This window comes from Carettochelys insculpta, chromosome 24 (genome assembly GCF_033958435.1).
Source record: "Carettochelys insculpta isolate YL-2023 chromosome 24, ASM3395843v1, whole genome shotgun sequence".
NCBI classification, from domain to species: Eukaryota; Metazoa; Chordata; order Testudines; family Carettochelyidae; genus Carettochelys; species Carettochelys insculpta.
This window is the reverse complement of record NC_134160.1, coordinates 2,526,342-2,546,996: the sequence shown is the minus strand read 5'-3', so window position 1 is coordinate 2,546,996 and position 20,655 is coordinate 2,526,342. Positions and strand designations below refer to the sequence as shown.

General features: G+C 45.5%; 1 protein-coding gene across 5 annotated transcripts in view; it reads right to left on the bottom strand.

Moving 5' to 3' along the window:
- The window catches only part of STK40 (serine/threonine kinase 40), a 41,021-nt gene extending 20,654 nt beyond the window's left edge, over positions 1 to 20,367 (bottom strand). For 3 of the 5 annotated variants that reach the window (XR_012642446.1, XM_074976371.1, XM_074976374.1), the window contains exons 1-4: positions 20,246 to 20,367; positions 4,230 to 4,345; positions 1,479 to 1,598; positions 381 to 466 (exon numbers count right to left, since the gene is read on the bottom strand). Coding sequence is in view for 4 of the 5 variants with exons in the window: in XM_074976371.1 (XP_074832472.1) it covers positions 381 to 466; positions 1,479 to 1,598; positions 4,230 to 4,251 (228 nt within the window). In the remaining variant the exon portion in view is untranslated. Of the gene's footprint in view, positions 1 to 380; positions 467 to 1,478; positions 1,599 to 4,229; positions 4,346 to 18,130; positions 18,189 to 20,245 lie in introns of all 5 variants that reach the window. The other 2 variants (XM_074976373.1, XM_074976372.1) reach the window with 2 other exon arrangements.
- Between the last annotated feature and the right edge of the window lie 288 nt (positions 20,368 to 20,655).

Sequence of the window (20,655 nt, the reverse complement as noted above, 5' to 3'; positions counted from 1 at the left end):
TATGCACAGAACCGGATGAGCTCACAGAACACACACACTGCCATTTGCAAGTACCCTTGAGTCTTTTTCCCCTTGGTTGCCAGGACACCAGCTCAGCTCCCCTGGCAGCAGTAGCACACAGAGGGCTCCAAGAAGCCACCGGTATTTTAAGCGCTGTTTAACCCTGCTCAGAGCAGCAGCCACTGGGGCTTTGCCTGAGAGCGAACACTTGTACCAGTGTCGCTGCCCGTGGAGCTGAATTGCCGGCAGGCAGTTTTAGCAGCCATTCCCTTAGTGTGCACAAGGCTTTAGACTGGTGTATTCTCTCTGGATTCAGGCACTTTCTCTGATGAAGCAAAAGTTAAGTCTCAGTGGATCCACATCGCAGAGCTTTTGCATACCTTTAGTTGATAGAAGTCATCCGTCCCATCCTTTCTTGCCAAACACTGAACAATACTTGGCACTGGGGAGTTACCCAAACGAGGACCTGCCAGCACAGAGAGAGAACAGATGTGTTTTCCTTTAAGAAGCTATGACTAATTCAATGTTATGTCAATAGTCAACTGTCACACAGTTTGCAGAAGTCTAACTCAAGCTTCTTTTTCTGCAGGGCAGGAATATCTCCACTGTGCAGTGCCTTCTCAAACTATACTGCTCTTTAGGAAACACAGGGTGGTGGATTCTGAACCTCCTTGGACAATGCTCCATTGGTTTATGGAAGAGACCTATGGCAGAACACTGCAGAGCATACAGCTGTCACTTACAGAAATACCAATTTCTGCGAGCTTAAATCTTATGGTGCTTACAGTTGCTATCAACAGCTGTGGCAAGGAATGCTAATTTCTGAACTTCACTGCCATTCCTAAAGGGGCTGCTTAGTTTTATAGTTCACTGAATGCACCAGAATAACCCACGGTACTGATTCCCTATCTTAACTAGTCCATTTTTAATAGAAGATTATCCAATAGGTTTTATACAGTGGACTTCAGGGATCTTGGGGATATGCAAAATAACTACAAACTATGGTACTCAAGTGACCACCCAGAGCTACTGAGGGGATCCGCATCAGGACCCCTGCCAAGAAGGAAGCAGACACTTTACTAAACAATGTGCACTAATTTAACAGTGCAGTCAGGGTGAAGTGGGGTTAAGCACCTTAGGGGAACCCAAAATACCACACATCGCCCTCAAGCAGAGAGCTCGCCCTTGGATGCACTTGAAATATGCAGCTGCAAAAACTAAAAGGCTGAGGGGTGGGGGGGTGTTCACAGATGTGCCCTGCCAAACACACATAACAAACACCCTTAATTTTTCCAGTTATGGGAGCTCCATCGACTGCTGGTTTGTCAACTTCAGGTGAAGGAAGTTTTGCTTGGCATAAAGACCTAGATTGCAATTCTGCTTTGTCTCATTTTATTGAACCTGTTTCTCTTAAGCTTTATAGCCATTACCATTCCGCCCCCGTGCTGTATGAGGTGAAGAAAACCTTTTCTGCTTACCTAGGATGAATGGGCCTGCTCTTTTGGCATTATTTCCCGAAATCCCTGCACAAAGTGCCTTTGCCTTAGCCGATGTCTCCCCAGCTCCTCTATCAGAGGCTCGACGCTTCATCCTCAGCTCTTGAAAGACAGGGAAGATCACACTTCAGTAAGTAACTAAGCTCTTCTCTTAACGCAAAACCCTACCTTATGCTGGAAGCCTTCTGCCTGATGCACAGCACCTGCTCCCATTTGTATTGTAGAAGGCCATTCCAAACAACAAAAAGCTGTGGCTTGTTTATTAGTGGATCCAATTGGAAGCTACAGGTTTCATCAACTTCAGAAAGGTACAAGAAACAGCTTCAAAATAGCGCAATGTTCCTAGAAGATCAGTTATTTGATGCAGGTAATGTGTGGGAAGCGGAAGAGGGGTGAGAAAGCAAAATAATTAAGATTGTTTATGGCAGAATAAGGTACGTGAATGAACACACACTAAAAAGCTTCAGAAGAAGAACAGCCTCTGTTCCTCCCCAGGCTCTGAAGTCAGCCCATGACACTCTAGGGGTTTATTCACACACTGAGACTTTAATTACTGCAGCCAAGTCACCAGCCATTGAGAAGCACAGGAGACTTTAGAGTTCTTGGCTCTTAGAAGAATAAAACGGATGCTGTGGCTGACGCAGAACATTTCAGCTTCCCATGGAACAGAGCAGTGGGGAGGGAGGGCGCACAAAAGACACACACGCTTCTGTTAGAAACGTTTGGATTATTACCTAATTCAGCCTTAAGTAACAATTAATTTATAAATAAGAGCAAGTGTACGTATTTTATAATTAAAATTACTCTCACTCTGTTTACCCTCTGTCCTAATCCAGGGATTCTCAAACATCATTGTACAGTGACGCCCTTCTGACCATAAAAACCACTGCATAACCCCAGGAGGAGGAACGGGGGCAGAACAACAAAAGCCTGAGCCCTGCCATGGGAGCAAGGGAAAAAGCAAAGCTCAAGCACTGGGCATCAGCCCCAGGCAGGGGGCCTGTCACCCGAGTCCTACTGCCCAGGGCTACTGCACGTGGGTTCGGGTCCAGGTGCTGGGGTTGAGCTTCAAGGATGCTTTGCACAGGGATGTCCAATTCAGCCCTGATGACTGTTTAACTGGGGTTGCACCACACTGGTGGGGAACCACTGGCTAAATCAATACTCCTTTGTCCCTCCCACTAAGTTCATCCAGCTGCACTGAGTGGAACGCAGACACTTTCAGAGGGCTGTATAAAAATCACAGCTTCTCCTGCATTTCCATGGTAAGAACAGTCCCTCCTCCCCTGCAACTCTCAATAGATATTTTGCAGTAGACAAATTCCTTATGAAAACACCTGGATACGAGCTGCTCTACCCTGCATGCAGGTACACAGTCCTGTCCAGGATAGTTGTGTGCGCATCTAATGCTGTTATGCACAGATTTAGATAGACCAGAGTGATCTCTTCCTTCAGTCTTCTCTGGATTAAAACAAAAAAGCAGTTATGTAGCACTTTACTGACTAACAAAATAATTTATGAGGTGATGAGCTTTTGTGGGACAGACCCAGAAAATTTTGATAAGTGAAAACACATGAAGTTTCTAGCTCAGACACAGCAGGTCAGTCCCATGAAATCTCATTACCTCAAATTATTTTGTTAGCCTTTAAGGTGCTACAGGACTCCCTTTTTGTTTTGTGAAGATACGGACTAACACGGCGCCCTCGGTGACTACTCTCTGGATTAGACTCTGACGTGTGTTATCATATCCTTAGGCAGGTATTTTAGAGGTGTTCTGGAACCTACCAAACTATTGCTGTTGCTCTCAACTCAGTAGATTCACTTCTAGTGCAAAGATCTTACTCGAGCAGCTGTCTGCTGAGCTCCCCTTTCCACCTGCGCCCCCTTCGCTTGCAGGAGTCATTTTAAAGACAATGCCCCAACTTCACGCTAGTTCACTGTACTCCTTCTAACATTTTAAAAGCAACAAGCAGCCGTGTGGCACACCTGAGTTCTGTGCAGCAGAACTGCTGGTTGCTCTTAGAAGTTAGACTTACACAGTTGTCCCTCAATTTTAAAAGCAGTTCAAAAAGGGACTGACTGGAAGACTTTCAATGGGGACTGCCCCCTGGCCATGCCTTCCTATCTTCCATAGCCTAAACGAGTCCTTGCAAAGATTTCAGTGACTTCTGGGCTGAGGGAGGGGGTGGTGGTGGAAGGGAGCTCTGAGTACTTGTTTAACACGGCTGATGTTTTAAAAAGGGAGGCTGAGAAACGCTTTCCACTCACCAACTGGGTTGAGTGGGAAGTTCACACCTCTGATGGCATGAACTTTACACTGACTGCTGAGTCAACATGACACCACCGTATCAATTTACACAAAAGTACTTCACACCAGCAGAGCAAGTAGTTTTATAGGAGGAAGTGGAACGTTTCCATGAAATCAATCAGCAGGCTTAGACTGCCCCATATTTGGTTTTGCCTTCCAATTAAGCATTGACTGAAATAAATGGAATTCATTATGGAACCCAGGCAGTTTAGTGGTTAAGATCTGGGTGCCACAATGGTCTTAGTTCTGTGCAAGCTATATCACTGATTTACTACTTAACCTTGCTGAAAACACGTAGAAATATAAGTTCACTGAGGAAACCCTCAGCTAATACATATATTGCAACCACTGGTGCTGTTCAAGGTGCGTTCAGTAGGTCTCACTGGTGTACATGATGTTATAAATAAAATAATCCGAGGACTCACGTTGTAGTTCAGCATCAGCCATATCTTTAGTCTTCTTCCAAACTAGGTTTTCTGGTGCCTCAGGAGACAGCAAGCATCACCCTGCAGAAGACTGGATGGGCGAAAGGTCAGGGACTCTGTAAATGTAAAATGAGATGCACCTGATGCTATGGTTTGGGGATTATCTGATTATCACAATGTGGTAGGCACCAAAAAAATCTAATTTGTAACATCTACTTTTTGTCTGTCTTAGAACAGCCTTCTGCTCATGGACAAGAGCGAGAAGGGCTGCAGAAGCTCCGTTAGTGCGTGGCACTATACAAACAAAAGACAAATATTTGCCTGAAGGATCTTTCTATGGTATTTTGTGGTGCAAGCTGGATCATTTACAGCTCAGTAAAACATAGCTTAATGTTAGGGAGGGGAAAAAACAAAACAAAACACTTTCCTGTGTGGTTTTTAAAAGGACAGCTGACTTGAGCTTTTACCTAAGTAAAAATTAATAAGGCTATTGCTTTCATGGAAGCAAAGGAGGAAATGAATTCCTCAGCACTGGCACCTAATTTTGTATTGCTGTGAAAGGGTTAATATGAACAAAGTTTGCTCTTCAGGTTCCACAAAGGAAAAGGTTTGATACACTAAGTCCTTATTAAATGCTAGTTGCACAAGGAGATCCCTTTAAAAAGGCCAAACCTGTGACAAATAATTGCACAAAAATTCAGTGTCCCTTACAGTTAACCTGTCACACCACAAAGTCATGCTCAAATAAAGATTGCAACTGGGCAGTTAGTGTATTAAAAACCAAACAATTATTACAAACATTTGAGGTTTAAATATTGTATAACAATTTGTACAGTTTAACTAAAACCCAAAACTGGTTTAATCTGCTTGTATGTGTTTAAATAATAAACTTCAGTTGAACCTAAATAAATGTGTATGTGACCACATCTGAGACACAACAAAAGCCAATCTCTGTAGAGGCCAGATAAGCTGTAATGTTGCAAGTTGCCATTACTGGGATGGGTTTAAAAGGCTGTGTGACACCGTACTTTGAATGCCAGCTTTCATTTTCAATAGTTTCTTACAATGCCAAACAAAGGACATAGCACTAGGGGCTAAGGCAACAATGAACATTTGTGTAAGAGCTGATATACACCTAATTTAGGTTGACTTAACCATAGTTAAACTGACCTAAACCCGGTGCACAGGTACTACTAGGTCAAAGGAAGAATTCTTCCATTAGTTTTGCTGCTGCCTGGTGGGGAGGCAGGGGAGGGGAATTTACTACAGTGATGGAAAACCCCGTTCCCTTGCTGAAGCAAGTGTCCACACTACAGAGGCATATCTGTAGACATAGCCCGAGTCACGCAGACTGGTGCCAGATGGGCTGTAGGAGTGCAAAGGAGGTAAACTCACAAAGCCACAAACATGTTCTAGACAGCATTTTCACTATGAGTTTAGCACAGAGTGGGAGTTCTCATTCCTGCCCTGTTAAAGCAACACTGACTTAAATATCACACTCCTGTCAGAAAAAAATACCCACTGTTGTTACAAAGTCTGAAATGCCTAGCACTGAATTATTTCAGTTTGTGCATCTGATCGCAGTTTCTATCTAATCTGTTTCACTGCTTCCCCCCCACTCTACAGGGCTTCCCTCCTGTTTAATCTGGGCTCACACACAGCAACAGGGAAGAGAATAACGTAACTAGGAAAATACAATTGTAAAGCCACAAAAATGGACAGGGGGATTCAGGTGCAAGGATAACACCTGAAATTACTTATAGCTCATGGTTTGAAACTGAGAAGGTTTCACGATGCAGCTCCTTTAAGCAACAGAGCACAAATTAACCCGGGGGGGGCGGGGCATGTCCCAGAAGCAAAGGAAAGAAAGTCAAAGGCAGCTTGCTTTCTAACCCCAAGAAGCCTGTTCCCTTTTCTGCATTTGCTGACATTGCATAATCCTGATTAAATCATGGAAAGTGGTCAAAAGGCCACAGGCTTCACTGCGTAGCTCCTCTGTCACTAACTGTGGAATGTCAAGAGTAACAAAGGTTGGTTTCACCTACAACGTTACTTTGAAAACAGGCGCTAGCGGATAACTCTGTGGAGGCCTTGGAAGAGAAATACAATGCTGCTTTTACTTGAAACTGTCCTACACGCTATAGAACGCGTCATCTTCATAGCCCTGGATCTGCAAGGCAGGAGAGTCCCCTCCCCCTACCAATCTGGCAGGTGAAGAGACCATGCAGATCTGCTAGTGCTTCTATGGTTTTGTCCTCTCTCAGAGCACTGCTGTTCTAAAGTTTGTTTCAGGGGGCGTTCCATGGACAGCACCTGTATCAAATGTCTCATAATGGGTTCTTTGATCTAGTAGAGAATGGTACAGCACAACAGCATAGCCGGAAGCTCAAGCTAAAGCAGTGGTGGGCAATAATTTTGCCACAGAGCTACTCCATGAAGTTTGGAAAGCTGTTGGGTCAGCACGCTTCTTACTAATGAAATTACTCATCTATTGCAAGGGCAGACAAGATACAGCGCAAGTCCTGGGTTCCGCCCACAGACTGCATCTGGCCTGTGTGCTGTATATATCTCTATCTATCCCACTGCTTGGGTAGCAGTGGGGGCTGGGAGCCACAAGCCCAGAGCCCTTTAAATTGCTGCTATTTAAAGGGCTCCTGGCCCTTGTCACTATCTCACTTCCTGGCCACCACATGGGCATCCTGTGGCTGTTTAAAGGGCTCATGGCTACTGGCCACCAGCGCTACCCCAGCAGTGGGATTATAAATAGTATGTGGGCCAGATACAGCCCACAGGCAATCCAAGTGTTGGGCAGGCCATATCCAGCCTGTGGGCCATATCTTGCTTGCCCCAGAGCTGGAGAAATTCAGACTGGAAATAAGGCGCACCTCTTGAAGTGAGCAGCAACAGAGAGAGCTGTGTTAGTCTACACACTATCAAAACAAAAAGGCAGTCCAGTAGCATGAGCTTTCATGGGATAGACCCACTTCTTCAGACCACAGCCGTGGGAGTCTGTTCTGGTGTGGCTACGGTCTGAAGAAGTGGGTCTATCCCATTAAAGTTCATCAACTAATATATTATTTTGTTAGTCTTTAAAGTGCTACTGGTCTGCTTTTTTGTCTTCTCTTGAAGTGAGTGTGGGCAATTAACCATTCGAACAATTCACCAATGGGCATCGTAGATTCTTCATCACTAGCCATTGGTAAATAAAGGTTGGATGTTTTTCTAAAAGACCTGCTCTGGGAACGAACTGGGGAAGTCTCTGGCCTGTGTCATACCAGAGGTCAGACAAGGTGAGAATGGGTCTACGAATCCCACAAAAACCCAGTCTGTCAGTTCAAATGCCAACTATATGATATTCTGAAAGGATCCAAGTCACATTTAAAGGGACGCCACCAAAACCAGTCAGCCAAAGTCTAGGCCCAGAAGCTGTGTTTGAAGCATGCATGTTAATTTTGCACTTTGCCTGTATGCCCTGCTTTTGTGAGCATGGAGGGTAATGAAACAGATGGGAATATGATTTTGAAATCATTGTAGAAAGTTTCTAATCTGCTGTCCCCTGCACTCCCAAAGGGCCTTACCCAGTCTTCCCTAAAACAATCAGCTTCCGTCCCCCCCAAAGCAGGTCAGTGGTAGGCACCAATGAATTCCACAAACACTACCCATGTATCACCTGGAGGGAGTGCCAGGGAGAAACAGGAAGTAGCACAGATCCCGCAAAGGCCGAGTTCATGTCTCCAGCTCCGCTGCCCTACCACTCATCTGCCAAAGCAGGCAGATTTCCTCTGCCCCTGCTTGCTCACAAGAAGAAAGGAGAAAAATCTGAGGATTAGTGTGTCATGCAAGGATTTCCTGCCTGAAGAAAGCACAATGGACTGCAAACCAAAAAGTTAATGAACAGTAATAGTTAGAGGCCCTGTGTACAATGTAATTATGCAACCATGCAAAGTGCAGCACAATTGTTCAAGACTAACACAATCATGCTCTAAAATCTACACTTGCTTTAAAAGAAAATCCAAGTCTTTCTTCTTCGTCATAAGGCTAAAGAACCACACATGGACTTCTGCAACAATGTCTGCAGACAGACTCATGCAGTGCTAGATAGCTGCGTTTCATTCCCACCCTCAGAAGCCAAAAGAGATCCATTGTAATAGCACAGGATTCAATCCTAGTTTACTAAACCAAGAGCCAAAGTTAGATGTGAACAGCTAAGAATTCTGGAAAAGCCACCTGGAAATACTTTGCCCTGGAAAGGCATTTTGATGGCCCAGCCATGCTTAGTCTCACCATAGAAGAATGGAGACCTAGAAAGCCATCATCCTAGGAAGATCTGCATTGTCATAACTTCTAAATGCCTGAAAGCAGCTGACAAAAGCAGGAAAAAAGACCAAAGGAGATCTGAATTTGCTGGAATTTAAGGCAAGGCAGTAAAAACTGCAGTCTTATTTTGGACCTAGAGTTCGGCTGCATGTTGCTACAGGTAAAGGCTGCTTCTTACTACAAAAGTTCACTGTGGGTTTAGAATTCCAACTAAAACTTGCTTCATTGGTTTTGCATCTAGCATCCCAAAACCAAACTGTGGGTCTTGTATGCTATTTAACACCCCCTCCAGAGAGCTGAAAGAGTCCCCAAGCTTTATTGGCAGCAAGTAGCAGCCTTCAGGACAGCAGATACCTCCAGAAACAATTCTAAGCTGAACTGCTGAATATTCTCATCCTGGTATGTTTTTGCTGTGCTGAAGAGATCACTGAAGTGCCTGGGACTTTAGTACTGTTTCTAAGATGGAAACACTGCAGGCAAAACATAGGCAAAGAGTTGCCAGTGCAGTTCCCAGACTGCTAATTTAACCATGTGCACAGGACAAATGAATCATTTTCCCCCAGAGACTCCTGGTGGCTACAATTTGTCATCCAACCTGAAGCGTCAGCTAAAGACACAGAAAGGAAGAGATGCCAGCAGAAACTGCCAAACATTTTTTTGCTCATTGCCACCGCTCTGGCTGCTATGCAGTTAGCAGTTCAAAGCTTCCTCCAGACGACCATGGATTATCAATCTTTTCCTCACATTCAAGGCACCCTCCATCTAGCGCAGAGGGGAGCAAACTTTTTATGTCAGGGTCCCACTTTTTGTCCCTGTAATTAGCAGCCCCTCCTCCAACCCATCTAATGCAATCCAAAACAGCACAAGAAAATAAGTCTGTAGGATGTAAAAGTTTTCTTAGTATAGAAATGTGAATACACAAACAAAAAACAGGAACAGATTTCAACATTTTAATGAGCTGGATGAGCCTGAGACCCAGCAGTTGATGCTACTGCGCCCTGCCTTCCCCCCACTTCGCACACACCAATCTGGGCACAGAATACTGGACACAGACAGTCGCTGCTGCCAGGAGTGGCCAAAGTAAAGCTTGAGTGTGAGGCTCTCCCAACACCCATTGGATCAGGAAGACAAGGACCCCATATTTTGATTCCCAGTGGAGCAAATGGCATTTCAGTGGCATGTAACTGATTCCCCTGCAGGATCCCCTGTTTCCTTCGGATGGCATTACCAGTTTTGCTTTTTTGTGTACCAAGGGACAGCACAAAGGCCCTCAGACCTGTTTAGTCATAGAAGGGGAAACCACATTAGTATCTTCTTGCAGAGTTCAGCAGCTTAAGAGGTGAACTACATAAGATCCAGCCATTTGCAATGCATCTTACCTTGCTGGCTTCTCTGTCTGGACAGCATTTTGGGCACTTGTTAACGTGCAGCAATGCATACTTAGGTTCTCTTGAAAATAAGACCAAAACCAACTGGCTATTTCCAACACAAGTTACAAGAGTTAACACAAAGGTTCCTGTTTGGCTTGCTTCCTCCAATCCGCTATCAGATACCTACTCAGACAAGCCTCAGTGTCAGTTTTTGCTGTTTAAATTTCAGTAAAAGCCAAAGATGGCATGTTAGTCAAAAGAACAGGCCAAAATATACTTGTTTGCCTCTAACCGATTACCTGCTAAAATTCATTTCTATTTAATCAAGGTTATTCGATGTCTTTTAAACTTGGTGCGTGGACGAGAAGTTACACTGTATATGAGTGTCAATGCAAATGAATGATTTAAGCATTTACTCTAGTTTAACACTGTAAATCCTCGAGTATGACTTGACTTACCATTTGGCAGCTGCGTAATAAGTTAAGATTATCTCAGAAAAGCATTTTCCTGTGTCTTCATGAGCTACTTCTTTGAAAAGAACTGTGGAACTTTTGAGACACGGATCCCCACCCAGCTCTTCCTCATACAGCATTCAGCCATCGATTTAACCAACCTTCATAGAAGCCTGGATGCTCAAAACTAACCGGACTTGAGATGAGCAAGAGGCTCTGGCTTTTGGCTAAGGGAAGCATTGTAGGACAGATTCAAAATATGAATTAAGCATGATACGCCAAGGAGGTTGCAACTCGACATTGGGATGCCAGAGGTCAATGCAGCAGCTCACTCCCACCCCCCCGACAAACAAATCAGGACTCTTCCTTTCTCCCGTTCATGTTGCGTCCAAACAATTAATGCAAATGTCTCAACTATTCTGTGGGTGCAAAGGAAGAGTTCTGCAATGGAGACTCCTTTTCCCTACAAGAAGGATAAGTGCAGAGGGTAGAAAGTGAAGTAGAGATCTTTCAGAACAAAGCACAGATCAATTTAGTTCCTCTCAGGGGGATTGGCGTCACTGACTCAGTTTATACAAACACTCATTTTTAATCAACTGAAATACTAGTAAACCTTTGGAAATGTAGCAATTCTATACAGAAAACAAAATGACATGAAATGAAAACCCACCCGTTCAAATTCAAAGAGCCCACAGTCTAAGACAGTTCAGTAATTCAAAAGCACCACTGTCACACACAAAGAACCTGTGTATGGATCTGAAAGCCCTTGTGGAGGAACAAAGCCTTCTATAGAAACATGGTTTGAGGAGGGAGCAGACTCAGGAAGTTTTGCCTAATGTCGTTGGAAATCAGCAGGCTGGTTCCGGCTCCTCCCCTAACTGAATGATTAGAAGAAAACTTTAGTATGAAACTGAAAAGTAATTTTTCCCCCTCCTGATTTAAAGCCTACAGAAGAATGTGAAAGAGAAGAGAATGTGAAGGGCTGTCAGCAGGAGTGGGAGGGAAACTTTTTCATTGGGCTTAGAGGACCTGGTGACTTTACACCACCCTTTTTTAGCTAGAAAGCTCACCTTGTCAGTGCTAGAGACAGACCAAACATATTGAGAATCCATGTTTCTAATCCATTTGAAACATGCTTGCTGCCAGGGCCTACAAGCTAGATTAGGAGGAAAACCTACCCGGACATGGTCCATGCAGCAGGAGCACTTACAAATGAATTTCCTGCAGCTTCCTGGGAAGGACAGACATTGCTGTTTATCTAGGAACTCCATGCCTGGCATCTCTCTTACTCAGAGGCTGCAACTCAGACTGAACTTGTATAAAGCTATTGTGATATTTGTTTAAAAATGCATCCATCATGTAAGATGTTTATTACACTGGATTTTCTTTTACTTAAGTTACTCTGCACATGCAGCATTCCACAAATTAGCTGCAGAACAGCTTCCTTTGCATACACAGAACATTACTGTATGACTCATATGCATGCTGACATTTTTATTCTTTGCAGTGAGGTGCTATTGGTGCTTTCAACAAGGGATGTAATATACTGGGTAGAAAAGACATGGTCCCTATGTGGTATAACTGGACAAATGCAGTCTTTTACACGACAGCATGCTTGACACCGCACCAGAAACCCACGGAATTCACAACTGGATTACAACTCACAGAAGGACGTTCCTTACAACGAACTAAGATGTGGGTAGAACTTAAGCAATCCTAGCATCAGCCTCGAAAGAGAGAATACACCCAACAGGAATGTGATATTATTTAGAAAATACAGAGCATCCCCAAGTCTCCTCTGCCAACACAAACAGTAAAAGGCTTATTTAGACCAAAAGGACAGGGCAGCGGAAATCAATAGGTCACCCTTACTCAAACAGAAGCTAATAACCTACAAGGCTCACCTTTGTGTGGTCTGTGAATGGAAAGGATGCCACAACATCCTAAGGCTAAAAAGCAGCCGATGATGATGATGATGATGATGATGATGATGATGGCCCTTTTAAACAGTATGTTTATGTAACCAAATAATTAGTGCGGATGAGACAGAGAAACAATGAAAGGATGTAGCGTTAGTACTACAAAAATGCGGAAAATACTTCCTGCATCCTAATGACCACCAGTGCTCAGGGACTGTTTGCTAAACAGGAATTCATGCAGACTTCTTCAAAAGGAGAATGTGCCAGAAGCTGCCCCTAGTTCTGTTTACACAGAGACATAAGTTTGAGCTCCTTTTGCCTTCCTGACCTAACCTAGAGATCACTGATTTCTCAGATCAAATGACTATGCGATTCCAGTTTTGTAATTAGCCATAGGACAAAGAATCCTCTCTGCAGAGGAACACCTCTGCTCCTGGCTCCCTTTGCACTTTATTTTGATCAGTGATGTTTTCCAGTGGTGGATGCAATCTTCCTTCCCATTGTTTAGGATAATTTGTTATTTTCATTCACAAGCCAGGTTTCAGAGGGAGCTGTGATAGTCTGTTTCACCAAAGCCAGAAAGGTGTTCAGTGGCACCGTAAAGACCAATAACTTTATTATGGCAAAAGCCTTCAGGAGTCGCAACTCACTTGATCAAAAGCATGATGTGAAAGAAAAAGAAACAGATGGTCAGACAGGGAAGGGAGTGGCACATCAGAGCTAAATCAAACAGTGGTGGATGTGGCCCACAAACACCAAAAAACTACACTGGAAAACTACTGACCACTCAAACTTCCCTACATGCCGCCAGTTTTGATCCACACACCACACAATCACCTGCCTCCAGCCAATCGCTCAGACAGAGTTGAACACTTAGGCTAGATCCACTCCAGGGAACAAAGTCATTCTCAGATATGCTATTAGCATATCAGAATTGATGCATCTGAATGGACTTTCTGCCCTAGTGTAGATCGGGGCCCTTCAGGCTTGCATGCAATGGCGTGGAGTACAAGGGAAACGGCTGAGCCCAGGGAGATCAATTTTGCTACGTCTTAACACACACAGCAAAGTTGAACTCCAGAAGATGGACGGCGGCATGGTGATCTTATGGTAAGTATAGCCATACCCCTATAGGATATATCAATCACCCATTCTTAAAACTACAGTACCCATCTGGGAAATGAAGACAGACTGACAAGAGTCAGGTGGCAACCCATAAGTCATCTACTACAAGACAGACGCAACAAATCCACACACGCAACAGCGCACCACAACACCGAGCCCCCCCAGCTTAAACCTCTCCAAAACATTAAGGATCTACAACCTGTCCCAGGTGATCATTTCTCATGGGAGACAGGCTAGTCCTCACTGACAGCCCCTGAGCCTGAAACAGACACTCACCAACCACATGCCGCACAACAGAAGCACTAACTCAGGAAACAACCCCTGCAACAACCCTGTTGCCAACTCTGTCCACACATCTGCCCTTGTGATGCCATTATAGGACCTAACCATATCATACTATCAAAAGGCTCATACTTCTGGACACCTACTAATGTGATATATGGCATTATGTGCCAGCAATGCCCTTCTGTCATGGACACTGGACTAACCAGACTAACCTCTGCACAACAGATGAAATGGACGTAAAAATCAGACACCAAGAAGAACACACAAAAACCAGTGGAAGAACATTGTATGTCTAGGGAGACTAAAGTTATAGACTTAAAAGTTGCCATTCACGAACAAAAAACCCTTCAAAACCAGACTGCAACATGAACATCTGAGCTAGAATTCATATGCAAATCGGACACTATCAGAAAGGGTCTGTATAGAGATTGGGAATGGCTCTCTCATTACAATAGTTTTCCCCCTTTAGGTATTCTCAACTTCTTCTCACTGTTGGAAGTGGGCCACATCCACGCTGATTAAATTAGCTCTGATGCAACACTTTGTATCCTTGCCATCAGTTTCCTTTACTTCATGCATCCGCTGAAACATGCTGCAACTCACAAAAGTCTATGCGGTAATAAAATGGCTAGTCTCTAAGGTGTCACCAGACTCCTTGTGTTGGTGAGACAGATTATAGATGCATTGTAGGAGGACAGGCTCAAACTTTATTACAACTAGCTGCCTCTGTTACATTTCCAGGAAAAAATTCTCCCATTAGAAATGGTTTGACAGGAGCGTGAACACTTGCTCAAGGACTTATTCAGTTAAACTCAGTAAAAATCACGAGATTTGCACAGCACCTGCAAGGGCACATTCCACAACCGAACCTGACCAGGGGCACGGCTCCTACTACAACGCGCACAGCCTATCGTCAGCCAGGCTGGAAGAGAAAGGGCTCGGCTGCGGAGCTCTACAAGACCAATATTCCATGTAACGCGGTCCTGGAAGGAGAGAAATGTTCACTCTTTATAAGGAGGCTCATAGTGGCTCCACAATTAAAGTGTCATTTCGACTAGTTTGAGGCAGAACCCTTTTCACCACACTATCTCTGAACAAAATGAACACAACCATGCAACACCTGACACATCAGACACCTGCCAGCGTAGAGGCAGTTTTCGGAAAAACAGCCCGCCAGATGCTTGTAGCTAGAGATTCTGATACAGGGAGAAACCACTCAACATGAGTATGACACAGACAGAACTGGGCGTGTTACAGATCTGGCTGAGGTGCCAGTGCAGAGCTCGTACCTGCCTACAACGAAAATGCAGACCTGTAATTCTCCACCAATCATTGCCATGGTGGATGCTGCAGTGCAGCCAGGATTTGGCTAGAGAGAGTTGAGAGACCTGCACGCTTTCTTGACTACAGCTACCACTGGCAGAATTGCACCAGTAACTGCACTGGAGTTTCCCTGGTGTAGACAAGGGCCAGACATCAGAGTTCTGGTTCCGGAAGCTTGTCTTTGCCTGCCCTCTGGCCTCTCCTTGAGCCTGACTATGCTTATTCTTCTCCTCCCTACGCACAGGGACATCCTCACTGAGCTGCTCTGTCCAGCACTAGTCTCTGCTTATTTAAATCCCTCTCACGGCCTAATCTTACTGTGATTCTGCCAAGAGAGCAGTCGAAGCCACTGAATTCATTCATTCAGTAAGTAGAGCTTTGGCTCCACTATGTGTTACCTGTTGCTGAGGTTCTTCTGACCTCCTCCCCAATGATGTGACGCCCACAATATCTGAAATTAGAATACAGTCTCTCCTGAGTAGGAGTTGTGTCTGATTTGTCCTATGAGGTGCCAAGAATAATTTTAGGCAACGTACAAAAGTGGCAATGTACACTGAGTCTAATTTTTAAGCCTCAGCCATGATAGCACAATGTTAAAAATTCTGAAAACAGCTCAATGTAACTCGCCAAATAAATGCTTTTGAAAAGTAAATGAAAAATTTATTGTGTTTTTTGTGCTGCCGAGTCCTGAGTTCAGGACTCTGTACTTTTCCTGCACAAGAGATCAATCACAGCACCAAGAAATGCAGCTTCCTAACCTGCTTTCAGCACTCAAGGAATCATTATATTCATAAAAAAAGTCTCTTTCACATGCTCTCTTGCCATGTCTGAACACGTGAGCACAGAAGGGACCCTGTGGGTGTGTCCCAATGACAAATTTAAAACTGGTATTTTGTACATTGCAGCAGTGAAGTATGAACTTAAGTTTCACTATTAAAAGCCACAAGTAAATTACACAGCAAAATGACAAGGTCCCAGGTAGATCAAAGTCAAATGGGTTCTCGGTTACCTTGTTCAAGTGAATGAAGGGAACAGCTGCATAACCGCAATAACTCAGCTTTTACAAGTCGCTATCCCCATTTGTAAAGCGCTTTTTATTGCTTAAGCAGTTCTTATCTTGGGACAGTCAACCTCAACTCAAAACAAGTGTGCTGGGTATGTAAGATTTCCTTCTCATTCATTGCTGGGGTCTGAAAAGGGAAGAGAAGAAATTGCTAAACACTGACTGAAAGAAAACAAATAGGGCTGAACATGAACTGTTTGTTCCCTCAGCATACTCACAGCGTGCTACTCTGCTACACCAATGAGTAGGTTGTATCTAGCAAACTAAAGCAACATTAATGTTACACCCACAATGAAATGCATGAAAAGACCAAAAATGAAGAATTTGGGAATTTCATTAGTCTCATTTCAGTCAGTCATATCCCATGGAGGGACTCATGAGAATAAGAAATCGAATGGTGTGCATGTACATAGATACATTACTTTTCCTAGGACCTGCACTGTACCTCAGCATAACACAGCTGTATCTTAGACAAGAACCAGTTAGTTATGACTGAATGGCACTGGGCTGTTCTCTTCTGGGAAGGCTCTCAGAAATCCCCAGGATCAATTAGCAGAGGCAGCTCAGACTTGCACAAACAAGGTGCAGGTTGTTCCAGGTAATATCTGGCACAACAACTTGGGTCCTGGAAAAGAGTGGACATTGTACACCTGTGTACAGATCCATGTCAGCAATTCAGTGTACACACACCACCACACTGTGTGCACCCAGAACTAAGGAGGTAACCTGCCCTTCAGTCCCACACATGCACTTCACGTTACTCAAGACAGAAAAAGGTGCTTTTCCAAGTGCCCCCATGAGCGCACAAGCCTGCTACTGAATAAGCCTATTTTAGAGCTGTTCCTTGTGGAAAGTATGCAAGCTATGCAGGGCTGGCAAGTTTCTCTCTGTGGAAGGCAGGGAGCTTACCTCTCTGCCCAAATGTGGACAAAGCAATGGGGCAAGTGGGCAAACCACAGAATACTAGAACTGGAAGGGACCTCAAGAGGCCATCATGGCCAGTTCCCTCATGGCAGGACCAAGCACCACCTGTTCAATATTGATCTAACCTGCTCTTAAATATCTACAGTGATGGAGATTCTACAACCACCCTAGGCGCTTTACAGAGGCTGATGTGCATGCAGTTGCACTTCTGTAGATTTATGATTTAGTCCAATAACTATCTACCTGCTCCTACCTTTGAACACACCCTTAAGAAATGAGTTAACAGGACACTGGCTTCCACACCACAAATACCTGTGCAAGACCAGCAATCTCTCTGAGATTCAGTTGCCTAGTGAGAAAGACGACATCTTTAGAGTACTGTAATTTTGAATGGGAGCATGAAGTCACTTTTCTTAACTATCAAGTCAGTAAGGGATCTTGAGAGAGTCAGGATGTTACAATTCCATTGTTGGGTTCGAGGGAAACCTTTACTCAGAGGTTGTTGATGTTCTCAAAGTCATTTCTGTTCAGAGTAAAACTTCATTTAAAGTTAGCACCCAGTTTAAGAGTCACACATTTTCCCTGAAATTCTTCACTGTAAACTTGCACCTACTCTACTTATGAAGAAAAAAAAAGTCAGACAGTTTTCAGGATGCTCAGGTCAAAGCATTATTTACAGAGAAGCATCAAAGCAGTCACACACATTAAGGAAAACTCTCATTTGATTCTTTCCTTTCTCTGTAAGTGTCTATGGGTTTTTCTGCCCACCAACTCCAGAAAGGAACACTTAGTACTACTACTACTTCACATTAGGGATGTAAAATCCTGTTTAATTAGTTAGCTGCTTAACCAACTAAATGGTGGGGTGGGGGGAAAAGGTGCTGCTCCTGCCAGGATGGAGAACCCTGGGAGTGTTCCAGGCCTTCCTGAACAGCCTCTACATTCACAGACCAGAGCAAATTACCACTAATGACCAGCACAGAAGAAACTCAAGTACTAGTTGGAACCATATCAGCATTTAAATCTGGAGTCTAGTTGTAAATGGTGAGAGTAACTTTCAAGCCCCCAGCTCCTACACTTATTCTTGTAAGAGTTCACATGCAAACTTATGTTTCCAACTCACCTTAGCAGGTCAGAAGTACAGACAAGTTCAGCACCTTGAACAACTGGAGTTGCAGTCCCTGAAAAATTGCATAATCAAGACCACTTCCATATCTCAAGGCCATTTAATACTTAATCTCAAGTACGAACAACCTTTGCATACCAGGCAGCCTCATTATGTGCATTAATTAACTATTTTCTCCTATAGCTTTCAATGTGTCTGCTTTCTAAGCTTGTGTGAAAGCTACTGTGAATCCTAGAAAACCTTCAGGCTCTCTCAGCCACCTTAATCAGTTATTGCAAGTTTTAGAGACAACCAGCTATTACTCAGTTTCTGCCATTAAAAATAGCAAGAGAGTGAGGCAGATTCTTTGACCCTTGAAAGATATGACAACAGCTGAACCAAATCAGAGTTTTCCACCAAACATTCCAGCTACAGTGACCATCCCCAATATGTTTACACTTCTATAGCACCTACCATCAAGAGCTCAATGCAGAATGGAAATATTCATTAAGACTCCCAAGCGTCCTGCCGGACAAAGACACCATTGCCACCATTTTACAGACTAAAGTAAAGATGCACGAGAAGGTGATTTTCCTAATGACACAGTGAATCAGAGGCAGAACTAAGAACAGAGCCTCAGACTTATTTTAACTAGGAGAATTAAGATCTGTATTCTTCCAGAAGTGCAGTCCCATCAGCTGCAGGAAAGGGATAAACTGTGGTGTAGGTTAGATGACATGACCAATTTACCCTAGAGCAGATGCAGTCAAGAAGTCCCAGTGACCACTGAAACCACTAGATAATACTCTCCCTGATGATACTGTATGCATTGCATGGTACCCACTCATGCATTCAGACTGAGCCTCTTCAGGGCCAGCACTTCTTTCTCAGCATGTTTATACTCATAAAGCAGTTTGCACATCTGCAATACTATATGACTAATAACAGGGCTTTGCTGACTCTTGTTTCTATCATCTACTCTATGTAAAGATTACAGGACACGGCAAGATAAATAAACCAATGCTGCTAGTCACAGGGCGGGCACTATTTGAAGGGGGTAATGACGCGGTGAGAACACCCTAAACCATATTACATGTTAAACCTGAAACCGCCAGGGCAAATCATTAGAAACTGAGAAATGCTGCATTTAGCCCAGCAGGCTAAAAATAATGATAAACCTGCTACCTCAGAAACAAAGCAGCCAGGCTGGGGGTGCAGAAGACGAATGCCCAGCTCTCCCTCTGCAAAGGGAGGCCCCTTGTGAAGGGGTCTGCCTGACAGTCACAAAATGGGTGAGCTAATGTATTTCACTGGACCAACTCATGCCGGTGAGAGAGAGAAAGCAGCCTTCCAGCTTACACGGAACTCCTTTGAGGTGTAAGCCTGAAAACTTCTCCCTCTCACCAACAGCCGTTCGCCCCTTTTGTCTCTCTAATATCCTGGGACCAAAGCAGCTACACCACCCCCGCAGAACACTCACCTCGTCCTTCCAATGACCATTTGTGCAGGGCTTCACCACCCAGTTTGCTGGGCAGCATCCCCGGCACTACAGCCACAGGAGCACTGTGCGCATATTGTCACTGCTGTTGCCCTGACCATCAGGGCTTGCAGGTTAAGCTCCCAGGGCTATTGGGAGAGCTCTGACAACTGCACGCGCCCCCTCAGGCACGAGGACACGCTTGCAGAGCGGGACACCACCTCAACATCAGGAGCTCCCGGGAGGGGTTCTAAACGCCCCCATCCCTGCAGGACGAGAGAGGCTGACACATCTGCGGGGGGCCCGGCCCTGCTCCACTGCTGGGTACCACGGGGTAGCAGCCGTGCGTGACAGAGCGTTTCCAGCCAGAGCAGCTGGGCTCAGAAAGGGAGCCCCAGTCCAGCAGCACTCGGCCCCCGGGCCCCCCCCGCCAGGGAGGGGGCACTCGGCCCCCGGGCCCCCCCGCCAGGGAGGGGGCACTCGGCCCCCGGGCCCCCCCCGCCAGGGAGGGGGCACTCGGCCCCCGGGCCCCCCCGCCAGGGAAGGGGCACTCGGCCCCCGGGCCCCCCCGCCAGGGAGGGGGCACAACCCCAGGGGAGGGGGCACTCACCCCCCGCCGTCCCGCGCCCCCCTCCGGGGACCCGCGCCCCCCTCACCGGTCCCGGCGGCCGCTCAGCGCGCCTCACCCATGGCCCCGGGCCCGGCCGCACGGCTCTCCTGCCGCAGCCCAGGCCCGCTTCGGCCGCCGTCCTCCCCGGCTCGCTCCGCTCCCGGCGGCGGCCACCTGAAAACGGAAATGACGCACCCCGCCGAGCCACGCCTCCGCTCGGCCCCGCCCCTAGGCGTGCCCGCCATCATTTTTCCTGGCGCCTCTGGCCGGAGCAAAGATGGCGGAACCACTGCCTGGGGACGTCACCTGAGCTTCTCAGAGCCGCTCCCGATTGGAAGGCTGGGCGACGGCCTCCACGTTGATTGGCTAATACCTGAGCGAGGCTGGGAAGGGAGCGGAGGCCCTTGGGGAGCGTTAGTTGCTGATTGGCGGATCAGCCTGAGGGCGATGACTGGG